Here is a 22,913-nt window from a genome sequence, read left to right on the forward strand (position 1 = left end):
CCAAGTCTCAAAATAGTCTATTACTTATTCTCATCTATAACAAGCGCTTTTAATTAACGAAATAAAGTTTTTGTTATTAAGTTGTATAACAATAACTTATAAAATCTAGCTAATAAAAAAATTGTAAATTATTACCAATTAGGTAAAAATAGAAAGAATAGATTAAAAGTAGCTTACAATTAATACAAATTATGAGAATTAAAATTATTGAAGAAACTATAAGGACGGAATAATTTGGTGCATTGTGACATTTAAAGCTTAGGAAGTATTATGACAAACAATGAAGGTATGTGTTAATATTTCTGAAAAAGTATAATATACAAGTAAATTAAAGCGTGTAGTTTTTTTTAAATCACATTTTCAGATTATAGCTGATCTCCTGAGTCCCCGCTCGTAATTATGGGTCTCAGTTTTTACGTGTTCACTCTTATACGTATTTGCTTCTTGTTATTTTATTATTCAGATCAGTTGTTAATTTATTATTCAGGCAGCTGTCAGATCGTTAAGCTTAGCTCAGACAAGTGATACTATCCGCGTCTGCTTGCCAATTACAACATATTTGTTAGTTTTCATCATTAATTTTATAAGTTGGAAATCAGGGGGGACATAAAAGTAAAGCGAAGATTCTTTAAATTCTACTTGAAATTTATACGAGTATACTTATATCAAAGTAGAATCACAGTAATATATTTCATATGAACGATAGGAAGACCAATATACACTACTTATTTATAACGACCAAGGCCTCCATTGGTTTCATGTAAATTATTCGACTTAATAAAATAGATAAATGCGAAAATACCAGTCTTTAAAAAGCACATATGAGATTGTTATAAATATTAAATATAAAAATAGTATAAAAAGTTTTACAAAGTAATTATACTTATTATTTTTCGTTTTAAAAATATTTGATAACAGGCAGTGATTAGTGCTTACAGCTTACAATTACACTCGTAAAATAGCAACGTATAATTCAGAAATGAGATTTGTGGAGTTTAAAGTTATACAAGAAAATACTACTGAGAACTCTGCATCCGTTTAGTAGACAGATGAAAATTGCATGAGCTAATTTCATGTCATTTCTAATAATATATATCAATAATTAATTTATACGTATAAAATTTTTAATGTATATTACAAAATAATCTAGAATCTTATACTATTATATATGTTATTAGAAAGTAGTTAATAAAGATTCAGAGGGATATCTTAAAAAAAACCCAATAAGTCTTAATTAATAATTAGATACATAAACTGAGTTAATTGACAATTGATCTTGAGATAAATAACATGTCTAAGACAGTTTTCTGAATTAGAGGTTCGTAAATATGAAATAATTGAATTTTAATTTTTATAACTTGTGATAGAATTTATCATTACAATAACATTGTCGTAGTTTTGCAATAGTTTAGAAAAAACGAGACTCGTATAATAGTCATATAAATAGTATATAAAACAGTATAAAAGTTATTTATTTAAGAAATATTTTTAATTATATTATTACTATTAAACCCGCTTATAGAATTTTCACCTATAAAAATATACTGTTATTAAATGATTATACAATTTTAATTGTATATTAATACCTTAGGTTATTTTATTTATTTATTATTAATAATACTTTATTGCACCAACATTAAATGAACATAAAAAGAACATTTTTATATAACTCTAGTCGGAATAACCCGAAAGTAACAAAATAATAGCACCTTTGTGAAAACTTGCAAGAAATGCCTATAATAAAATGATTACAAGGGTACAAACACAGATTACAATACATAGTGTCTGTTACTTGAATAAAAAAGTCATTAAATTTGTGTAATATGCCTAATAGATGGCCCTTAATAATGGAAAGAGCAACAAGCAAATACTGATTACAATAACGATTATTTAAAATTGTAATTATTATTAATTTTAAATAAGTGTCATTATATAAACAGTCGTGCTGTTTTTTTAATCAATATTTTTAGCCTATACTAACAAATGTAAGTATTATAAATAATATAATTATTATCTGTATTACAAAATTATATCAAGAACGTAATAAGTAGCAAGTCTGTTTCTCACTCATACGAAATATTTTTTTTGGATACATATACACCTACATTTTCTAAGGTCCCATTAATTTGTCGCCGTAACTGAATCCCGCATCTCTCTCCCTTTTGTTTCAATGGGCAATGCCAAACAGGCGACAGCTGCGAGGACCGCTGCTAAAGAGTATACACCCGTCGCTATAGCTATAGAATTTTTCAGCAAAACCTGCAAATAAATTTTCATTGTTTATTATAATACTTATAATAATAATATTGAAAAAGCGTACGAATTACATAAACGATATATAAACTATAATAATATTATTATATGAGTAATGCGACGCAGTTATTTGCACTGTCCGATATCAATTGAATGTTGAAGTTGTAGATACCTAACTTATTATTTTTTTTATGGATGATAATGAAATGATGCACCCGCCTGCGCTAACGGTTTACGCTGGCGGGGCACCAGTGGAGGATGATGAGATGAGCATGAGGTCAGGTCAGTTAGCCCATCGTGACAAATTCACCAAGAATTTATCACGATGGTTTCCAGGGGGAACCACGTGGAGGTCGACCTGACATGGTATATTGCTAGCAATAGGAATTTCTAGTTCCCATTATTAACAATCCCCTTCCCCCTCCTAACTTATATTCTGCAGCTTCAGTCAGGGCAATATATTTATATTGAAATATCGAACTTTGTTTACCGAAGTACCGGTATATGTATATTAAGGTCAAGGGAGTGTCAAGCTCCTGAACCATTTTGTTTTGGAGCAGTGTACATCATTTATAGTATCTGTACTTGAAATAAGTTTAAAATCTTGAATTTACATTGTTGTACTTACTTGGGCAACGTAAGGTGTTATCATAGCACCAAGCCTGGCGACACCGCTACACGCACCCACAGCTGTCGATCTCAGTGCCGTGGGGTACACCTACGAATTACATCATTATAACCAAAATCAAACATAAGGATAATTATTCACTTATAACAATAAGCGACTCGCGTAAACGTCAGTGTACAAAAATATACATATATAGCCTATCTAATTATATAAAATAATGTACCGTTCAAATAGTTTTTTTACATAAATGGAATAGTTCCGGCTCTTACTTACTCGCCAATTATAAAAAATGCAAATTATCTTTTTAAAATAGTGTAAGCGAAATAAAATACGCTAATACAGAAAAATATACAGATAAAGAGCATTGAAATACAAATAATAGTACAAAAGTATTATGTATGTAATAATACTTGTTTGTATGTTGTAAGTAATTTATGGCGATGTTTAAATGTATATCCCATTTTATTATCTACATATAATAAAATCGCAAGAGGTGAAAACTCTATTAGTAATTAAACGATTACTTGAATGACGACCGTGCATGGCAATAGTTGTTCATGCACGGGATTTTTCTTTAAGAGGCCTTTCACATTTTTTGGCCTAAAAGCAGTGTCTTTGGGGTTCTGGTTCTAAGAAATTAAGAGTCGGATATACATTTTGATTCCTGAATTATATAGATAGATATCTAATCTTAAAAACAACATCTTTGAAATGTTAATTTTCTCTTTGTTAGTCTTCCTAATTTCTAAAATAGTTTATTCAAAAACGCTAAATGACAGAAGTTTGGGGTCGTCGTTCATTAATAAACAAACATAAATTGATATGATATCTTTACTAAAACTTGATAATTACTTTATAAATTGAGACAGCATCGTCCTTTTTTTCATTTTCAACTTAAATATCTAAAAAATTGATCATAATTAAACCCGAAATTTCAACAAAACTTTGCCATAATCATTTCTAATTTTCTCATAAATACAACGAAATTTTTGCATAAAAAAAACATAATAATAAAGTTAATATACTTGTAAATTAGAAATATGAAAACAATATATAGGTTTCTAAGAAAAATATAAACAATAATAATAATTTAAAGTTGTATAAATTCCTTTGCGCCAAAAGTAAATTCTCAGTGCTGCGCTAGCGCTCGTCGAGGTAGTACCTATGCCATTTTTTACAACACCGCTAAGATAAGACATTCGTCAGTGAACATTAGTATAGAGCGACTAAACAATTTTGATAATTTAAGTAATATTTAATTAATTTTGCTAATATATACTTATTTCTACGAATATTAATTTAAAGTTGTTGTTAAATATATATATATATATATATATATATAAACACCTCTTTGGGCACTTTGTTGATCACGCCACAACCTACACACTTGCCGATTCCACCTTTTGCACTGAATAACTTGACTCCTATCGCGTATATCTCAGGCGGTATGGCAACGTCGCATTCTATTTTGCGATGCGGCCATATATATTCGTCGATAGTACGATATACTCGACACTTTTTTTACTAATAATTCGTGACTGAATGGCTCCGAACGGCTAAATTTTTGGTATACACAAAGACTTTTTGGCTCTGAATATATTCCAAAAATCAATTAATTATGTTGATCACTTTATATACTCGTCCTTACTGCGATACTTACTTTCATCCGAATATATATAGATACCGTAACGGTCTATCAATTATGAATTTATTAATTTACTAATGTAGATATTTTATATTCGCAATGCTCCATACATGCAAGCTCCAGCAACGGTGGAGGCAGGGTCCCCCTGCACCGTACACCGCACCCCGCGCACACAAACAAATTAGATATTTTTTGAATACACAAAGACTTTTTGGCTCTGTATATATATTTCAAAAATCAGTTAATTGTGTTGATCACTTTATATACTGGTCCTTACTGCGATACTTATTTTAATCCGAATATATATAGATACCGTAACGGTCTATCAATTATGAATTTACTAATCTAGATATTTTATATTCGCAATGCTCCATACATGCAAGCTCCAGCAACGGTGGAGGCAGGGGGAGCACCGTACACCGCACCCCGCGCACACAAACAAATTAGAATAAATTAAATTCATAAGATTATTTATATATTTCGACTGCCTCGGTGGTCACACCGCTTTACATCCGATGGTCGCGGGTTCGATTTCTCGCACGGTGCAAACAATTGTACTCATCGGTCATCGATTGTTTTCATCGGTCTGGGTGTTTTATATGTATATTATATATGTATTTACAAAATAAAAATATCTATATCAGTTCAGTATCAGTCTGTGTTAATTGTCCAGGGCTATTTATTATATATTTATAAACGGTTATCTTTTTCCATCCCACCGCTCGCTATCGACAGTGAATTCATAGAAATGTCACTCTAAAAACAATAATAGTTTTGTTTTTGTATTTCAAATACTAAATGCAAAATAGGTATTTTCAAAATACTTTTTCAAAATAAAGTACCTTTTGAATTTTTGTCCAAACCTCAGATATTTTATTTATTTCAGGTATATCAATCATTACATAGTAATATAAAAACAAAGTCGCTGTCGCATCTAACAGTACATAAACAAAGAAAGAAGACTTTTTGGCTCTGATACCGTAACGGCCTATGAATTATGAATTTATTATACCTAATCTAGATATTTTATATTCGCAATGCTACGTACATTGTAATATCCGCCTCCATTCATTGTAACGGTGGAGGGACTAAATAGTTGAATAAAACTGAATAAGCAGTTGCTCCACTCTATAGGTACTGCGTCGTCGTCGTATGCTGTTCATTTTTTCACTCGTTTTGGCGCCAAGAGAGGGTCACATAGTCGTGGTCAAGTTAAGAACTTATAATTTAATTTTGATAACAATAGATACAAGTAAAAAGTAGGTATTATATTAATGTACATAAGTACTGTACTTAAAAATATTTATTCTATATTGTACATTTGAAAAACTTATCACTTAAGGACTTGTGTGACATATACACGTACATACTGCCATTTTCTCTTAAAGACATCCAGAGAAGCTTTAGATTTATCAAATACGCGGGGTGCACCGACCTTTGACCTTATAACACCTGATTCGCGCGTAACGAATTACATTGCTACTTTTTGGTATTTTATAGTGGATATTTCACTATAAAATATTATTATTTCTTTAGATTATGACATAATAGCATAGTTTACATGATTTTAAGGGAAACATACGATAAAAAAAATTCCCGTAAAATGTAAAAGATAAAAAATGGTTATTGTTGGTTATCCTTGAGAGATAGACATATACCATCACGGACTTTTTTGTTGACCTTATTTTGATACATCTCAAAGCACTAGACAATACGCATTTTCATTAAACAGTATTGTATTTTTTTTATTTATTTAACTTTAATGCACAAAAAAATTTGTACATGTGGCGGACTTAATATCTTGCCGCGTTATTTACCAGGCAACCATGAGTGGTGCAGCGAAAGATTATTGGCGGTGCACTAATATAAATAAGAAATGTCAAAAAAAGATTTATAAAGATAATAAAGATAAGCAAAATATACATTTCTATAAAAAAATAACAATATACATATATAAATATATAACCCATAAATGTATAAATAAATACATAATGATCCGATAATCAAATTATAAGTACAGTCTCAAATTGAAAGTAAGAAAAACAGAAAATATAGAGAGAACTATAGGGATATAACAGAAAGATGTGAAAAAAGGAGGACAGTAAAAAAGTTACAAATTTAAATAATGTTCCCGCAATTTCTGTTTAAATGAATTTATTACATTATTATATATATTAGGCATACGACTAGCCTTATGCTGTTACTTTTTTTTTAATCTATACATCTATACATGTAAATAAAATTGGAGTGTCTGTTTGTAATATTGAAATAACCGTTTTTTACTACCTGCATATGAATATAAATACGGTACATACACCAAAATAACATATTTTACAAGTTTTGTCTGTCCGTCTGTTTGTTCCGGCTAATCTCTGAAATAGCTGGACCGATTTTGACGGGACTTTTTTTTGGCAAGTAGCTGATGTAATAAGGAGTAACTTACGCTACTGTTATTTTAGAAAAATAAAATAAAATTTCACGCGGACGAAGTCGCTGGGGCCAGCTAGTCTATAGATATACCGAGATTTAATATTTAAGTTGCTATTATGTTGTTGACAAAATTTTACTGTAATGTTACTATTACGTTATCCTACACAATTTGTATTATTTTGGATGAATAAATAAATAAATAAATAATAATCTATACATCTATACATATAAATAAAATTGGAGTGTCTGTTTGTAATACTGAAATAACCGTTTTTTACTACATGCATATGAATATATATAAGGTACATATACCAAAATAACAATTTTTATAATTTTTGTCTGTCTGTCTGTCGGTCTGTTTGTTCCGGCTAATCTCTGAAATGGCTGGACCGATTTTGACGGTACTTTTTTTGGCAGGTAGCTGATTTATAAGGAGTAACTTAGGTTACTTTTATTTTAGAAAAATAAAGTTAAATTCCACGCGGACGAAGTCGCGGGAACAGCTTGTTTTTAATAAAAACGGTTTATTTGATAGAAAAAACATCTTTTTTGTGGTACTTGAGAATGTTGAAGCCTGTTGTTTGTAATATTGAAATAACCGTTTTTTACTACTTGCATATGAATATAAATACGGTACATACACCAAAATAACATATTTTACAATTTTTGTCCGTCTGTCTGTTTGTTCCAGCTAATCTCTGTAATGGCTGGACCGATTTTGACGGGACTTTTTTTGGCAGGTAGCTGATGTAATAAGGAGTAACTTAGGCTACTTTTATTTTAGAAAAATAAAGTTAAAAACCACGTGGACGAAGTCGCGGGAACAGCTACTGTATAATATATTAGAGATACCAACGTGTTTTTTTATTGATGACTAGCTGTACACGGGATTTCGTCCGTGTGGAATTTCACTTTATTTTTCTAAAATATAAGAAGTTAAATTCCACGCGGACGAAGTCGCGTGTACAGCTAGTTGTCGGTAGTCTAGCGATTTAGCACACTGCTTTGATTCCTGCTTGGTGGTCGAGGGTTCGATTCCTCGCACGCTGCAAACATTTGTATTCATGAGTAGGATTGTTTGTAACGGTCTGGGTGTTTTCTATGTATAGATAATATATATGTATTTACGAAAAAAATCTTTGTATTTATATCAGTTGTCTGGTACCCATAACATAATCTTCAGCTAGCTTAACTTGGGTCTAGATGAAGCTGTGTGAATTGTCCTGAGATTACTATTATTATTAATTGGTACACAGGTAAACTACTAACTAGGCCATATTGGTGTTGTTTGTTATGGTGAAAAAACTAGTATATATATAAGTTACACGTACAATTTCAAAGACTTATTTCTTGAAAACTGCTGGCTATTCTGAAATAAAACTTTAGGGTTTGTATATGTAATGTTTGCATATAAAATATGATTAAAGGTTACCAGTGTATTTACACTTTTACTGAACAAACAGAGTTGTTTAATACTGAAAATATTGTGTGGAAGGCATCAATTACTTTCAGTGCATGTATAGCTTTTCTCTTTTCCTAATTATTATTATTATTAAGTTTAAAGTGGTTGAATTTTACGTAAGTGGTATTTATACATTATTTCTAATTTACCATTTATTTTAAGTTTTTTAAACTCTATTCATCGAGACCTATCTAATGAGTCCAAACACGATATTTCTGCTGTAAGTTTTCGAAGAGTATGTTCATCATCTGATAATACTGGTGCCAGCATGAAGTCAAGGTTAACAGATAACTAATTACTTTTATTTCGTCAAAATCTTTAGATTACGTATAATAAATTCATAATATCGCTACCTATTCAAATCAAAACAAGTATTAGGTACTTCATTTACTAGTATATAAATTCATCAACACACAAGTAAATGATTTTTAAATATATTCAGAGCCAAAAAATCTTTGTGCATTTAAAAAATTTTGCCGATACGGATTCACTATTGCAAGAAATTGTTGAAAAAATATATATCGAGTATCTACTACTATCGACGAATACATTTGGCAACAACGCATGGTCTCGGCCGGAACGGCAACATCGCATACTAGAATACAAAGATAGTGGTAGAACGCGGAACGGCAACATGTTGCCGTTCCGCCACGCTACCGTTATAGTGGTAGAAAGAGAGAGACAGTGGAATCAGCAATATCTACGGATCGTGGCTGGATCAACTAAGTGTGCAAGTTTATATAAATGTATATATATATATATATACATTTGTCTTTAATTCAAAGGAAATACAAATAATGAACGCATCACATTTAAAACAGTAATAAGTACGTAATATTATCACATGGTAACAGCACGTATTATGGCAAAAATAAACATCGGCTGATTTGAAAAGATTTATTATAGTAATAATAGTAATCTCAAGACAATTCACACAGCTTCGTCTAGACCCAAGTTAAGCTAGCTGAAGATTATGTTATGGGTACTAGACAACTGATATAAATACAAAGATTTTTTGTCGTAAATACATATATATTATCTATACATAGAAAACACCCAGACCGTTACAAACAATCATACTCATGAATACAAATGTTTGCAGCGTGCGAGGAATCGAACCCTCGACCACCAAGCAGGAATCAAAGCGGTGTGCTAGCTAAATCGCTAGACTACCGACAACTAGCTGTACACGCGACTTCGTCCGCGTGGAATTTAACTTCTTATATTTTAGAAAAATAAAGTGAAATTCCACACGGACGAAATCCCGTGTACAGCTAGTCATCAATAAAAAAACACGTTGGTATCTCTAATATATTATACAGTAGCTGTTCCCGCGACTTCGTCCACGTGGTTTTTAACTTTATTTTTCTAAAATAAAAGTAGCCTAAGTTACTCCTTATTACATCAGCTACCTGCCAAAAAAAAGTCCCGTCAAAATCGGTCCAGCCATTTCAGAGATTAGCTGGAACAAACAGACAGACGGACAAAAATTGTAAAATATGTTATTTTGGTGTATGTACCGTATTTATATTCATATGCAAGTAGTAAAAAACGGTTATTTCAATAATACAAACAACAGGCTTCAACATTCTCAAGTACCACAAAAAAGATGTTTTTTCTATGAAATAAACCGTTTTTATTAAAAACAAGCTGTTCCCGCGACTTCGTCCGCGTGGAATTAAACTTTATTTTTCTAAAATAAAAGTAACCTAAGTTACTCCTTATAAATCAGCTACCTGCCAAAAAAAAGTACCGTCAAAATCGGTCCAGCCATTTCAGAGATTAGCCGGAACAAACAGACCGACAGACAGACAGACAAAAATTATAAAAATTGTTATTTTGGTATATGTACCTTATATATATTCATATGCATGTAGTAAAAAACGGTTATTTCAATATTACAAACAGACACTCCAATTTTATTTATATGTATAGATTATTATTTATTTATTTATTTTTTCATCCAAAATAATACAAATTGTGTAGGATAACGTAATAGTAACATTACAGTAAAATTTTGTCAACAACATAATAGCAACTTAAATATTAAATCTCGGTATATCTATAGACTAGCTGGCCCCAGCGACTTCGTCCGCGTGAAATTTTATTTTATTTTTCTAAAATAACAGTAGCGTAAGTTACTCCTTATTACATCAGCTACTTGCCAAAAAAAGTCACGTCAAAATCGGTCCAGCTATTTCAGAGATTAGCCGGAACAAACAGACAGACAGACAGACAAAACTTGTAAAATATGTTATTTTGGTGTATGTACCGTATTTATATTCATATGCAAGTAGTAAAAACGGTTATTTCAATATTGCAAACAGACACTCCAATTTTATTTACATGTATAGATGTATAGATTAAAAAAAAAGTAACAGTCATAAGGCTAGTCGTATGCCTAATATATATAATAATGTAATAAATTCATTTAAACAGAAATTGCGGCAACATTATTTAAATTTGTAACTTTTTTACTGTCCTTCTCCATTTTTCACATCTTTCTGTTATATCCCTATAGTTCTCTCTATATTTTCTGTTTTTCTTACTTTCAATTTGAGACTGTACTTATAATTTGATTATCAGATCATTATGTATTTATTTATATATAATATTTATACATTTATGGGTTATATTTAAATGAATTTAATCGATAAAATCGTTGTTAAGTATTAAATTAATTGTAAGTGATATTAACTATTATATTATGCATAAAAAATATTTGTAATAATAAAGAAAATACATTTAAAATATTTTACTTGTTGTGTTAGTTATTTATAAGATCTTACTATAATTGTTAGCTGCTTTACAATTTAGAAAGTACAATAGGTAATGTAAATTAAAATTAATTGAATACTTAACAACGTTTTGTTCGATTAAATTCATTTAATTATTAAAATAGTTAATTTAAAATTAGAATAAAGACAAAAAAAAAATAACAAAAAAAATCGGTGGCGGGAATCGAACCTTGAGCGTCCGTTTGGTAAGTTGATTCAAAGGCTTATTAAAATCAAAATTCAAAATTCAAAGTTACTGGTCATTTTGAAATAATACTAAGGGTTCGCATACCCTTATCGGATACTACTACTACACGGAGTTTCGTCAAAATAGAATATCTAGGTTAGGTATAATAAATTCATAATTAATAGACCGTTACGGTATCTGTATATACTCGGATCAAAACAAGTACTATGAAATAAGAACGAATATATAAATTGATTAACACAAGTAATTGATTTTTGAAATATATTCAGAGCCAAAAAGTCTTCTTTCTTTATTTATGTACTTGTTAGATGCGACAGCGACTTTGTTTTATACTATACTATACTATGTAATGATTGATATACCTAAAATAAATAAAATATCTGAGGTTTGGACAAAAACTCAAAGGGTAATTTATTTTGAAAAAGTATTTTGAAAATACCTATTTTGCTTTTAGTGTTATAGTACTTTAACTGTTATATTTTAAGTAACAATGTTTAATTATAATTAATACTACTGCACCAACACTCCGATCGTGCAAAAAAATTTGCTGTTTCATTATTTTTTAGTTCAATTAGTGGTCTACCTAAGTTCTGGGCTACGGGGGGGGGGAGAGTCATGACGCCCCCATGACTCCCATCGACCTCAATGCGGACCCCCCCTGGATCCGCCGTTACGTCTTCTCTTCATTCGCTCAGTAACGTTGTTACTAAAGGAAAAATTCCCGTCCAAAAAATAACAAGTATTGAGGTTTGATCTGGAGTCACGTTCCTCTAGACTGATTTCTATAAATATTTAGATTAGATAGACTATTATTCTTGAAATACTATCTAGACATTATTAAGTTACTGTAGCCATAATGTAGTAGTCCAAACGTGCCAATGAGGAAGCCCTTGGCAAATGCTGCACCCTGATTGGCCCGTTTGAATTGGATCAAGAAGTGGTCGAATGCCAAAAAGGTGGATTTGTATAAAATCGTGTATAAATCGCTTAATTATTATTATTACTCGTCGTGACAGTTGTGGCTCAAAAAGGATCAACATTTATATATCGTCAGCTGGCATTAGATCAACAAAAGGCCTCCGGATCAACAAGTGAAAAAGGATCAACAAAAAACTACCTATACGGCACGTCTGAGCCACAAAGTGCCCAAGGGGATATTTATATATATATATATATATATATATATATATATATATAATATTTATTTTAGCATGCCAAGACAAAAGTACAGTTATGCTACAAATAAAAGCTACCTACCCTGCTGGACTATGAAAAGCACAAGAGCATGGTATTTCGTCACACTAATGGCAATTAATTGTTAAAATTAAAAAAGAGAACATTTTAGTATTTTTAAAAATAACGCTTATCTGAGAGAAAAATGTAAGAAAATGTAAACCAATTTTACTCTATGTTTATTTTGTAGTTTTTTTCTAAATTAAAATAGGGTTATTGTTTATAAAAATACCATTATTATTTTTACGTACATTTGTCTTGTGTTATATAGTGTATATCATCTAGTATGCAATGTGGATTGTAAATAAATTACAAAATTATATATAAATTATATTCCTTAATGTTTAGAGATATTTTATCCAATTTTATTTTATTTTACACAATACAGATATTTCTAAATTGCAGCTATTCTGTTATTATACTCGTTGGACTTTCATTACTGTACAGTTATGTCAAATAATTGTACAGAAAAGTCAACAACATTATAAATGTTTTTATTTAGAGACTAGCTTTTAGCTCGCGGCTTCGCCCGCGTGAATATGGGATATATTGGTTATCGCGCGTTTAAAGATCCGTGTACAGGATTGGGACGTTATATATAAACCTTCCTCTTGAGTCTATCTATTCTGTCTATTAAATAACAACGAATCAAAATCTGCGTAGTTTTTTAAGATCAAAATATACAGATCTATTACATGTGTAGATGATATTTTAACCGGAAATTGAAGCCGTTAAAATGGTATTGGAAGATCCGTTGGAATCATCGGTATTCTTGGTATATAAGCTGGTTGCCCAGCTAACGTACCGGTTATAATGGTCTACAATTAAATTGTCTTTCAATTCTTTAGTAAGCAATATATCCAATGGGACGCCATTGCACATGTTCGGCGGGCTTAAATTTCATGACTGGATCATGCTTTTGAGAAATTCCTTCCTCAAGTTTGAGCATTTAGTGTGGGAAATCACTATCTGTGCTTCCATAAAAATGAGCTCTCAAATTTGTCAGTAGTTTTAAACTTTCAATTAAAGTCCATAAGGGAGACGATGTTAATGACACAGAGAGTCTTTCAGAAATCTCCAGCAAAAGTATAAAAGTAATCCCGCCAATGAGAGCAGAGGTGTTTCTAAGGTCTTTTAAGGTTTTGTGCAAAATTTCTATAGCTCATGGTGATTTCATTACATATAATCAATGAGGCGTCTTATAATAATTTATAAAAAGGTTTGACATTAACAATTAATTATTTATCAAGAATCAAGAATCGGCCAACCAAGAACGAGAAGCTGCAATATCAGCCAATATCATGCGGCGACGTCAATGATGCAGGAACAGCAACTTAGAATGGCAAACAAGCTGACGGCTCTCCTGATGGAAAGGGTAACCGTCGCCTATATACATGAGCAGTACCTAACATGTTCATATCAGCATATTGTTTCCCTCATGCGTTGCCATTCCTGAAAACTCGGGTGTTATTCCCCTGTACCTTGTAAATTCACTACCATATATATACACAGGTAGTCTATATAGATACATATACATATACACAGATAGTATACCCTGAGAAAGGTCATAGACTACTTTATAGTGAGAAAAAAGTATTTTAAGGGATTAAAAGCGGAGATGAAAGGTTGTATAAAAGTATCGTCATTGTTTAATTGAAACGAAGAAACTTGTTTAGGTTATAATTTAAATATATTTCCTTTATATGGTCAATTTCATTATACCACGCTGACGAAGTCGCGGACACACCTAATATACATATAAGGATGGGACCTTTAAATCAAAATAAAGCCTTGAAAACACAACTATTATATATAAATAAAATAATTATTTGCTAAGTATAATATTTAGAACAAGTGAATATGGCAATAATGTATCCGACTCTTATAATAAATTATATTGTATCTATTAATAAATAAACTGAATTAATATATAAGAAGAATGAATTAGTAAATTTATGTTATAGTAATTTCATCTTCCTGTCCTTATCCCAATTATTTGTTACTCATATTACTTAAGGTTTTGGCTTTTAGTTGTACAATCGGCCAGCATCCTGACATCAACCCTCTAGGAATAATATAATAAAAAAATATGGTCATTATTAGCACTTTGATAATTAAGATAAATCACGTTATTTAAAAAAATCCAATAAGTAGTTTATGTTACTCAGTTAAGTAGAAACATATCACATTATTAATTAAAATATTACAAGGATCAAAATGGTTCATACTAAATCCACACCGATTGAGCTACACGGTTATTTGCGTCTGTGTGCGTGTATTGCTGTGTGTGTGCGTAAATCCATGCGATTAAACCTAAAGTTGAGCGGCATCATTTTGTAATAGGCCTCTTAATGTTAGACATATACACCTACATAAGTACCTAAACAATGTAAATAAACTGGATTTTTAAGAATAGAAATTCTGTTGAGTTTCTTGCCAGTTCTTCGTAATTGAATCAGTATACAGAAATGGACGGTATTGAAAATTTATATTACAAAAAATTTTACGTTCATAAACGGCTAAAATATCCTACATGAATAAATGATTTTTTATTTGTTTTGACTTACCTCTGGCGTATAAACATAAGCGGCCTGGAACAGTCCGGCGATGATGCCTCGCGCCAAGAATAGGATGCAAGTGAGGAATGTCCGACTGTAATAATGTAAATGGTGGTTGAGTTGATGTCATATAATTGAATTCATATTTAACACATACAAGTACTGCGTTCAGCACACAGTTCTGAGTCTAAAAGTTGAAACATTTAATCATAAAAAAATATAGTTATTAATTGAATTTGTGGGTTGAGGGGGAAGGGTTAGTAATGTGGACTAATAACCCTATTGCGAACAATGTACCATGTTAGGTTGACCGCCTCGTGGATTCCCCTGGAAACCATTGTGATAAATTCATGGTGAATTTATCATGATGTATTAACTGACCTGACCTCATGCTCATATTGACGTGCCTCGCCAGCGTAAACCGCTAGCGCTAGCGGGGGTGTGCACTATTCCATTATCATCCATAAAAAATGAGTGATTTATCAGTTTAACAAATCAAAATAATATTACGTATCTCCTTATTTTCATTGCGTTTTTTAAAAAAATATGTTCGTAATGTAAAACTGTATATACCAAAATCCAATGCATCTCTCAACCACATACTATTACATATTTTAGTAGGAATGAGAAAATAAAACAGTATTAACTTACTTTCCGTTATATATGAGGACGCAAACGCACATGGCGAATATAATAAACTGACACGCCATTGTTTTTTTTCGTCCAAACTTTTCGATTACAAATATGGTGGCAAATATTCCTGAAAACATGATATTTTAAAATTTTAATTTCATTTTTATAATTCAATTTTATGTACTCAAAATATAAACAATAAATAATATCAGCTGTATATCTTGCCGTTACTTGTTTGTATTCGGGTATATTCTGTTGTATATGTATGTAAAACTAAAATATCTATGTGTGTATTTATTTCGTCCATTAATTATTGACTGAAAGAGTAACAAACATCCTTACATATTTTCGCGTTTATCTTAATTACAGGCAATAACATTTTAAATGGCGCTTGCATTAATATTAATGTAGAATCGAACAATCAAGTGGTGGCCGGCCGGCTTGTTTGCCATATATGTAGGTTCTAAAAACAAATACATTTTATAATGTTATATACCACGTTAATTACAGACTTTATAACAATCGGAGTCGATTTTTTTTTGTGTAAATAAAACCATAAATAGAATACCGGGGAACTCAGCGAGGGTTGTCCACAGGAGATCCATATAGTCGGTGGTATGTAGTGGCCGACAGTCAGCCGCGCACTCGCCCGCCTCGGTCGCACCGCCTGCTTCGCTCTCGAACAGTTCCGTCGTCATCAACACCAGGCCGTAGTAACAAAACGCACAGGACATCCTTTATAATCAGGGAGGAAATTGGCTTATTGATACTGGTAGTATTTCTTCTAATGCTGGGAATATGTTGACCAGGTGCTGGTCCTCAGCAACAGAAGACATAAACTATATAAAAAATTATAAGAAACGCGATTTACGCAGTTTTCAGTGAAGTGATGACATGTTAACTTATGACTTACCAAATAAACCACAGTAGTAGACTAGTATTCCTGAGGTGTGGTATGAGGAGGTGTTTTAATCGGCCGCGCTGACCGATACCGACAGAGTCGTCGCATACAAGTCGGCCCAGCAACATAGGACGTCCATTGTCTTGAGCGATCTGAAAAATGTAACATTCCATTAGTAACACCCATATATCATATCATATGGAATGAAATAGGATGACCAGAGCCGAGCCACCCATTAGGTCCTTCGTCGTCGTCCTTCTATAAGTCCTTCAGCGGGTTACATTTATCTCTTTACATTATTACCAGTCATATTAGTAGTAGTAGTTAGAAAACAAAAGTATAAATTTCATGTAATTAATATAGAAATGTAACAGGTACTTGAAAGAAAATTGATTAATTGATGTAAAGATAAAATAGGTGATTGAATATACTTTGATTCGGGAATGTGTGTATCAGATAACTAAAGAGGTACGTAATTTAAAAGTAGATGAACGACATGGGTACCGAAGGATAGACTACACTATTGTTACCCATAACTTTATCTGCAGAAAAAATTATCTGATTTCGCCTCGTAAAATATTTTTATCAAGTTAAATTAAGACCCGTTCTGATTTTTTTGGTAGTAAAAATTGAACATACGTATATAACGATACACACAATTACGCATTTTTACTACAAAAATGGATAACCAGGTAGGTCACATCCCAAATCCGTGTTTAATTTTATTATTGTTTAGTTGTGTCAGAAATTAAACTTAAATAAAAAAAATACCTGTTCTAATGTAGACAAAGCTTTATCTGGTTGTCCACTTGCGACATGGAACCTCGCAGATTCCGGTAGCCACTGTAAACAGAAAGATATTTTTGCTAATTAAGCTGCGAATTTTGTTGGTTTCTGTGCTTAAAAATTTTGTGTTGCATGCAATTCACCATTACTGCAATACAGCTCGAGCAAAGTTCGTGTTCTATGTTGTATCTATACCACTACAGTATTTATTTAATTAGTAAAACTTCTAATACAACTGTCACTCATATTTTCTGCACTGTTATGTATGCTACACAACAATTTTGTTTTACAAGTATAGAACAAATCTTATTGAATACCTACCGGACATATCAAAGCAAATATCAGCAGCGGTATCGTGGATAATGCGAGGAGCCAGTGAACACCCAGAGTCGGCATCACGACCAGCGCCAGCGCCACTTCCAAACACGCTCCTAACGCCCAAAAGCACTTAAAAATAAAAAAGAATATAATTTTCATAATTTGAATGAAGACACTCTTAGATTTATAATTTGAGGAATTTTATTTGTCTTTGTGACAATCGAGTTGCCAGTCTCTTAAGAGTATTGCGACATAAATAAATATTTCAATATACAATATATAGACACTTTATAAAAGTTGTCTACATCTGTCTGGATGTCTGCAGACCAGTCTCAAATATTTCAGCCTCCAACTATCTTGCTTTCTAAGTAATGTTTCGGTTGTATGCTGTGAAATTACAGGATTACAGGCAGGATATGTTAATCCACTAGAATGGTAACACATGAGTACAATGGGCCTCATAATAACATGAGATCCGTGCTGCTGCTCATGTATATTAACAATGGCTTGTTTGCTATTCCAGTTACTTGAAAAATATATCTTGGTAAGATATGGTATAATATAATATAATTTTTTTAGTTTATTACATCTAAGAAACACAAAATATAACTTACATCTAGAAGAACAACACATTTAGCTCTCTGTTTAGTAGGCAAAAATTCAGCATACAAAGTAACTCTGAAACAAAAATTTTGGACGTCACTTTACTTTGTATATAGCTTATTACATATATAAATACCATACAAAACCTCCACTGTAGTCTAGTTGTTTAGTACACCGCAGTACATGCGCTGGTAGCGCTATATGCTATAATTATAATTATAAACAGAATAATAGTAGAACTTATATAGTCATATAAACATGTCTTGATAAACAGAATACTGATGACACAGTTATTTAAGTTTTTTCTATACTATATAATTGAAGGTAGAATATAAAATGATAATATTGTTTGGTTTTGGTTTTGAGATTTATTGCATCTCAAAGAAATATATATATATAAGAATTTGATGGGGATAGTTGAGGTTATTTCAACAAGTTACTTTTGTTGGAATATTAAATTATATTTTTTAATAATTATATACAAATATGTGTAAAGTTTTGAGACTTACGATTGTGGAACACAGCCTATTGCAAAGCCTACAAGTCCACGTAGAAATAACAGCCACAGAAAATTTGGAGCTATGGCACTCAATAATCCATAGTAGAATAGTAAAACTCCGCACATGCTCAGTGCCTGTAAAATGTTAACAGTATTATGACTAAACTTTATTAGCAAAGCTAATGTTACTAAAGATTTATTAATTTATACATAATTAAATAGTGTAAAGTAGTCATAAAGAGATTGGCTTACGAGATTCCAAACAGGAATCACAATGGAATATAGTGTTTGCCATTTTCTATTACAATCATGAGCAAAAAATATAAAGGAATACTTACAGTTTTTCTTCCATATCTATCACTAATATTTCCCCAGAATGTTGAACTTAACATCATCCCCATAAAAACAACTGTTGTGGTTAAAGCTTGTTGATATCTGAAACAAAAGAATAATATACAGCACAAGTTAAAATATGAATGTATCTATCTGTGGTTGGTATTTATAACATAATTAACAACTTCCAACAACTTATATCTGCTCCATGGTCGACTGATATGTAATGACATGAGGTATTAAATCCGCCACATGCTTTTACTTGTGTATTATGTGCATTAATGTTATACAAATAATTTTAAAACCTGATAAATATGGTTAATAAGCATTCAATCACTGAGTATACTATACAATAAAATAACACTTTCTATTAGTAAAATAACATTCATAATTAATATTTCCCTATAGAAATATAACAAATTTTATCCTGATTTCAGTTTTATATGTGAGGATATTACACATATCCAATACTGCAGAAACATATTTTGTACAAACTAATGTTTTTATCTGCTGGTATCATGTCCTAAGAATGAATACATCTTTTGAACAGAGTGACAATATGAATATGGTAATTTCACAAATAATTTTAGCTTTAGATTTATTGTTATATAAACATATGTATATATAACATTTAATAGTATAATCAACAGTGTTTACACTAATGGTTTCCATACAAATTCTGATATGATTGTTACTTCATGTGTGGATTGATATAAATATTGTTAATGGTAGTGAATTATAGTAATACTAGCTTTTATCACAGCTTTTACTTCAGCAATTTTTTTGTGACAAAATATTAATTTATTATTTATCCTTATATAATAATGGACAATGATGTATTCTCATGTTAAATATAATTAGGGTCCAATCAGTTGTTTAGTTGTAAATATAAAAACACACAAATTTAAAATATTGGTCAGGATTGTTATTTTTAATTATTTATATTACTTGCTGATATTCCATTCACAGTGTAGAGCTGGTGATAATATGCTCAGGATTGTCATCTCCATAGAATCTGCCATCCAACATAGGCCAGTGCATAGAGACAGTTTCACTTGAAACCATCCAAATCCAAGAGCATTTACTGCTTGTGTCACTGTAAATGTGTCTGAAAACCATAACATTTGATTTATAGAAGACTAGATGTTAACGCGACTTCATCCGCATGAAATTAAACTTTATTTTTTCAAAATAAAAGTAGCCTAAGTTACTCCTTATTATACCAGCTATCTGCCAAAAAAAGTCCCGTCAAAATCGGTCCAGCCATTTCAGAGATTAGCCGGAACAAACAGACAGACAGACAGACAAAAATTGTAAAAAAAAGTTATTTTGGTGTATGTACTGTATTTATATTCATATGCATATAGTAAAAAACAGTTATTTCAATATTACAAATAGACACTCCAATTTTATTTATATGTATAGATAAATAATTTTACCATTACAATAAAAGATACATATTATAAAAATATGTATGTACAAAAATTGTTTCTTTGACTTTTATTACTACTACTATTATTTACATTATATTCTAATATTGTATATATAATCTAAATATAAAGAGGATAAGAGTAGCAGTGAAAGTTTGTCAGTTCATAATAATTATTACATACACTGTGATGTGTAATTACAATATTAATTACAACCAATTCAGTTGTAATATTTTACTTAGAAGGTAATTATGATCCTACAATGAACATGAAATATGGAATTATTCTAGTATATTCAACATATATACTAGAACAATTCCATATTTCATGTGTAAAGTAGTTAAAGTTAATGTTTAAAGTTCAATATTTCTAGTATGTAACTGAAGAGAATAAGAGGTAGAAAATGGTTTAAATGAAGGCCAGGCCAGCTGGTCATAGGTTAAATCAATAGAAATAATGGAAACTCATTAATAGTATAATGAGAGTAAATATCTTGATATATATATGTATATAATAATATATAGTTTAAAACAGTAGATATTATTGCATACTACATACCATCAGGAACTACTGTAACTGAAGCCATTTCTATCTCTTGCGGTGGAGGCATAGGCGGCGCAGGAGCCCTAGGGACCACCACAGCGCTGTCATCTAGGTCTTGGTATCCTTTTGCGCGGCGCATTTTACAAAATTATAGAAATATAAACACTTGACGTGGAATGCGAGACAACTGGATAACGGGAATTTATTGTTTCATAGTTTTATTCATCATATAATCCAACAATGCTTCTTAAAAATGCAATAAAATGAAAATCCAGGATAAACTAATTCGATTTTATAATATTAAACTAAATATTGATTATAAAAAGTCAAAATATAAAATAAAAACAAAAATTTGTTGTGGTAATGAAGTTCAACAGAAAAGTTTAGTTGAATTACAATTTGACATTGACAACGACACTGACAGCACTATGTGGCATTAATGATCCGCATTCTATCAAAATAATGTCTGCTTTATTCTATTTTTTAATTGGTTTACGGTTTTATAAACGTTTTTTGTTGTCATGTTTACGTTTTGAATGAATATAGTAATGGCTCGTGAGCCAGAAACAGATTATGGTGCCCCATTTCCTCCCGGTCGAGAACTGCTAAAGTTAAGATAGTGTATTATGAAGCCTAGTGAATGTCAATTTCCGTGGATGGGTTAAAGAATAGCGCCTTCGTAAATATGTATAAATAACAGTAGTTTCCTCTAGTAAAATAAATAAATAAAATAAAATGAATTTATGGTTTAATAAAATTTTATGTAACTCTAAAAGCTAAAACAATTTAATTCCGCCTTTTACCTTTTGTATAGGGCCTAGAATAAGCAAATTTATGTATGTAAAATAAATTTCCTAAAAAAGAACTTAAATATGTGGTGTACCTATAAAGTGTATTATTATTATACGCCAAATTATCAATATTTAATGAAATACCCTCTGTTGACATATAATCTGCCACGCTACAGCCAGCTGACTATTTTATTCTTCAGGTATAGGTATAATTATGATTTGATTGCAATTTGAACGTTTGTAAAACAACTATCCCAACTATTTTAGAGGTTCTTGACCAAAATGATTGACGAAGATTGATTGATGAAGTCTCTGGCTAGGGGATTTTCATTACACGCTCAAATTTCCATTTCTAAATTGTAAGATGATGTACTTATGATATGATGTACTGATGTACTTACATGATATAAAAGAATTGAACAAGTCTTAATAAGAATAAAAAAATATTAAAGTAATCATTGCAATTATGATCTCACAGATGCCTACTCCCATCACATCACCACACAATATGTTATAAAACACTTTCGTAATGTACCAAATGAAGAAAAATAAAATATACTAAAATATAATAATTTATTTTATTATTTTCATCATCAATTTTTTCATGATTTTATTTGCGACACTCTGATGAGTGTCGCAAATAAAATCATGAAAAAATATAGATACAGTGTGCCTACCTATATTAGCATTTGCTGTTTCAAATTCACATTTGGAAGCATAATATTATTCCTTGTTATTTCTATGTAGGAGCTAATTTCAAAGACGTAGTACCTATTTAAATGACTGTAGTTTTTTGGAACAATAAAATACACTGTTTTTTGGCCCTGTATAATTAAATTTTCTTTTTATAAAATCAATGTACCGGGTTTCTACAGCTTCACT

The 22,913-nt window shown here is 30.9% G+C and overlaps 1 protein-coding gene across 1 annotated transcript; it reads right to left on the bottom strand.

Annotated features, from left to right (window-relative positions):
- Positions 1-1,843: 1,843 nt before the first annotated feature.
- On the bottom strand, positions 1,844-21,589 carry LOC131841927 (synaptic vesicle 2-related protein). The gene is made up of 13 exons (XM_059190325.1): positions 21,256-21,589; positions 20,216-20,375; positions 19,273-19,369; positions 18,945-19,069; positions 18,447-18,510; positions 17,836-17,961; positions 17,500-17,571; positions 16,741-16,880; positions 16,396-16,562; positions 15,846-15,954; positions 15,204-15,288; positions 2,882-2,971; positions 1,844-2,259 (listed from the first exon to the last, which is right to left on the bottom strand). Exons 1-13 carry the CDS (start codon positions 21,377-21,379, stop codon positions 2,122-2,124), a joined length of 1,497 nt encoding a protein of 498 aa, XP_059046308.1. The 5' UTR covers positions 21,380-21,589; the 3' UTR covers positions 1,844-2,121.
- Positions 21,590-22,913: the final 1,324 nt, after the last annotated feature.

The sequence above is a fragment of the Achroia grisella genome, unplaced genomic scaffold (assembly GCF_030625045.1).
Source record: "Achroia grisella isolate CSIRO2021 unplaced genomic scaffold, CSIRO_AGI_Agris_v1 utg204, whole genome shotgun sequence".
Taxonomy (NCBI): Eukaryota; Metazoa; Arthropoda; class Insecta; order Lepidoptera; family Pyralidae; genus Achroia; species Achroia grisella.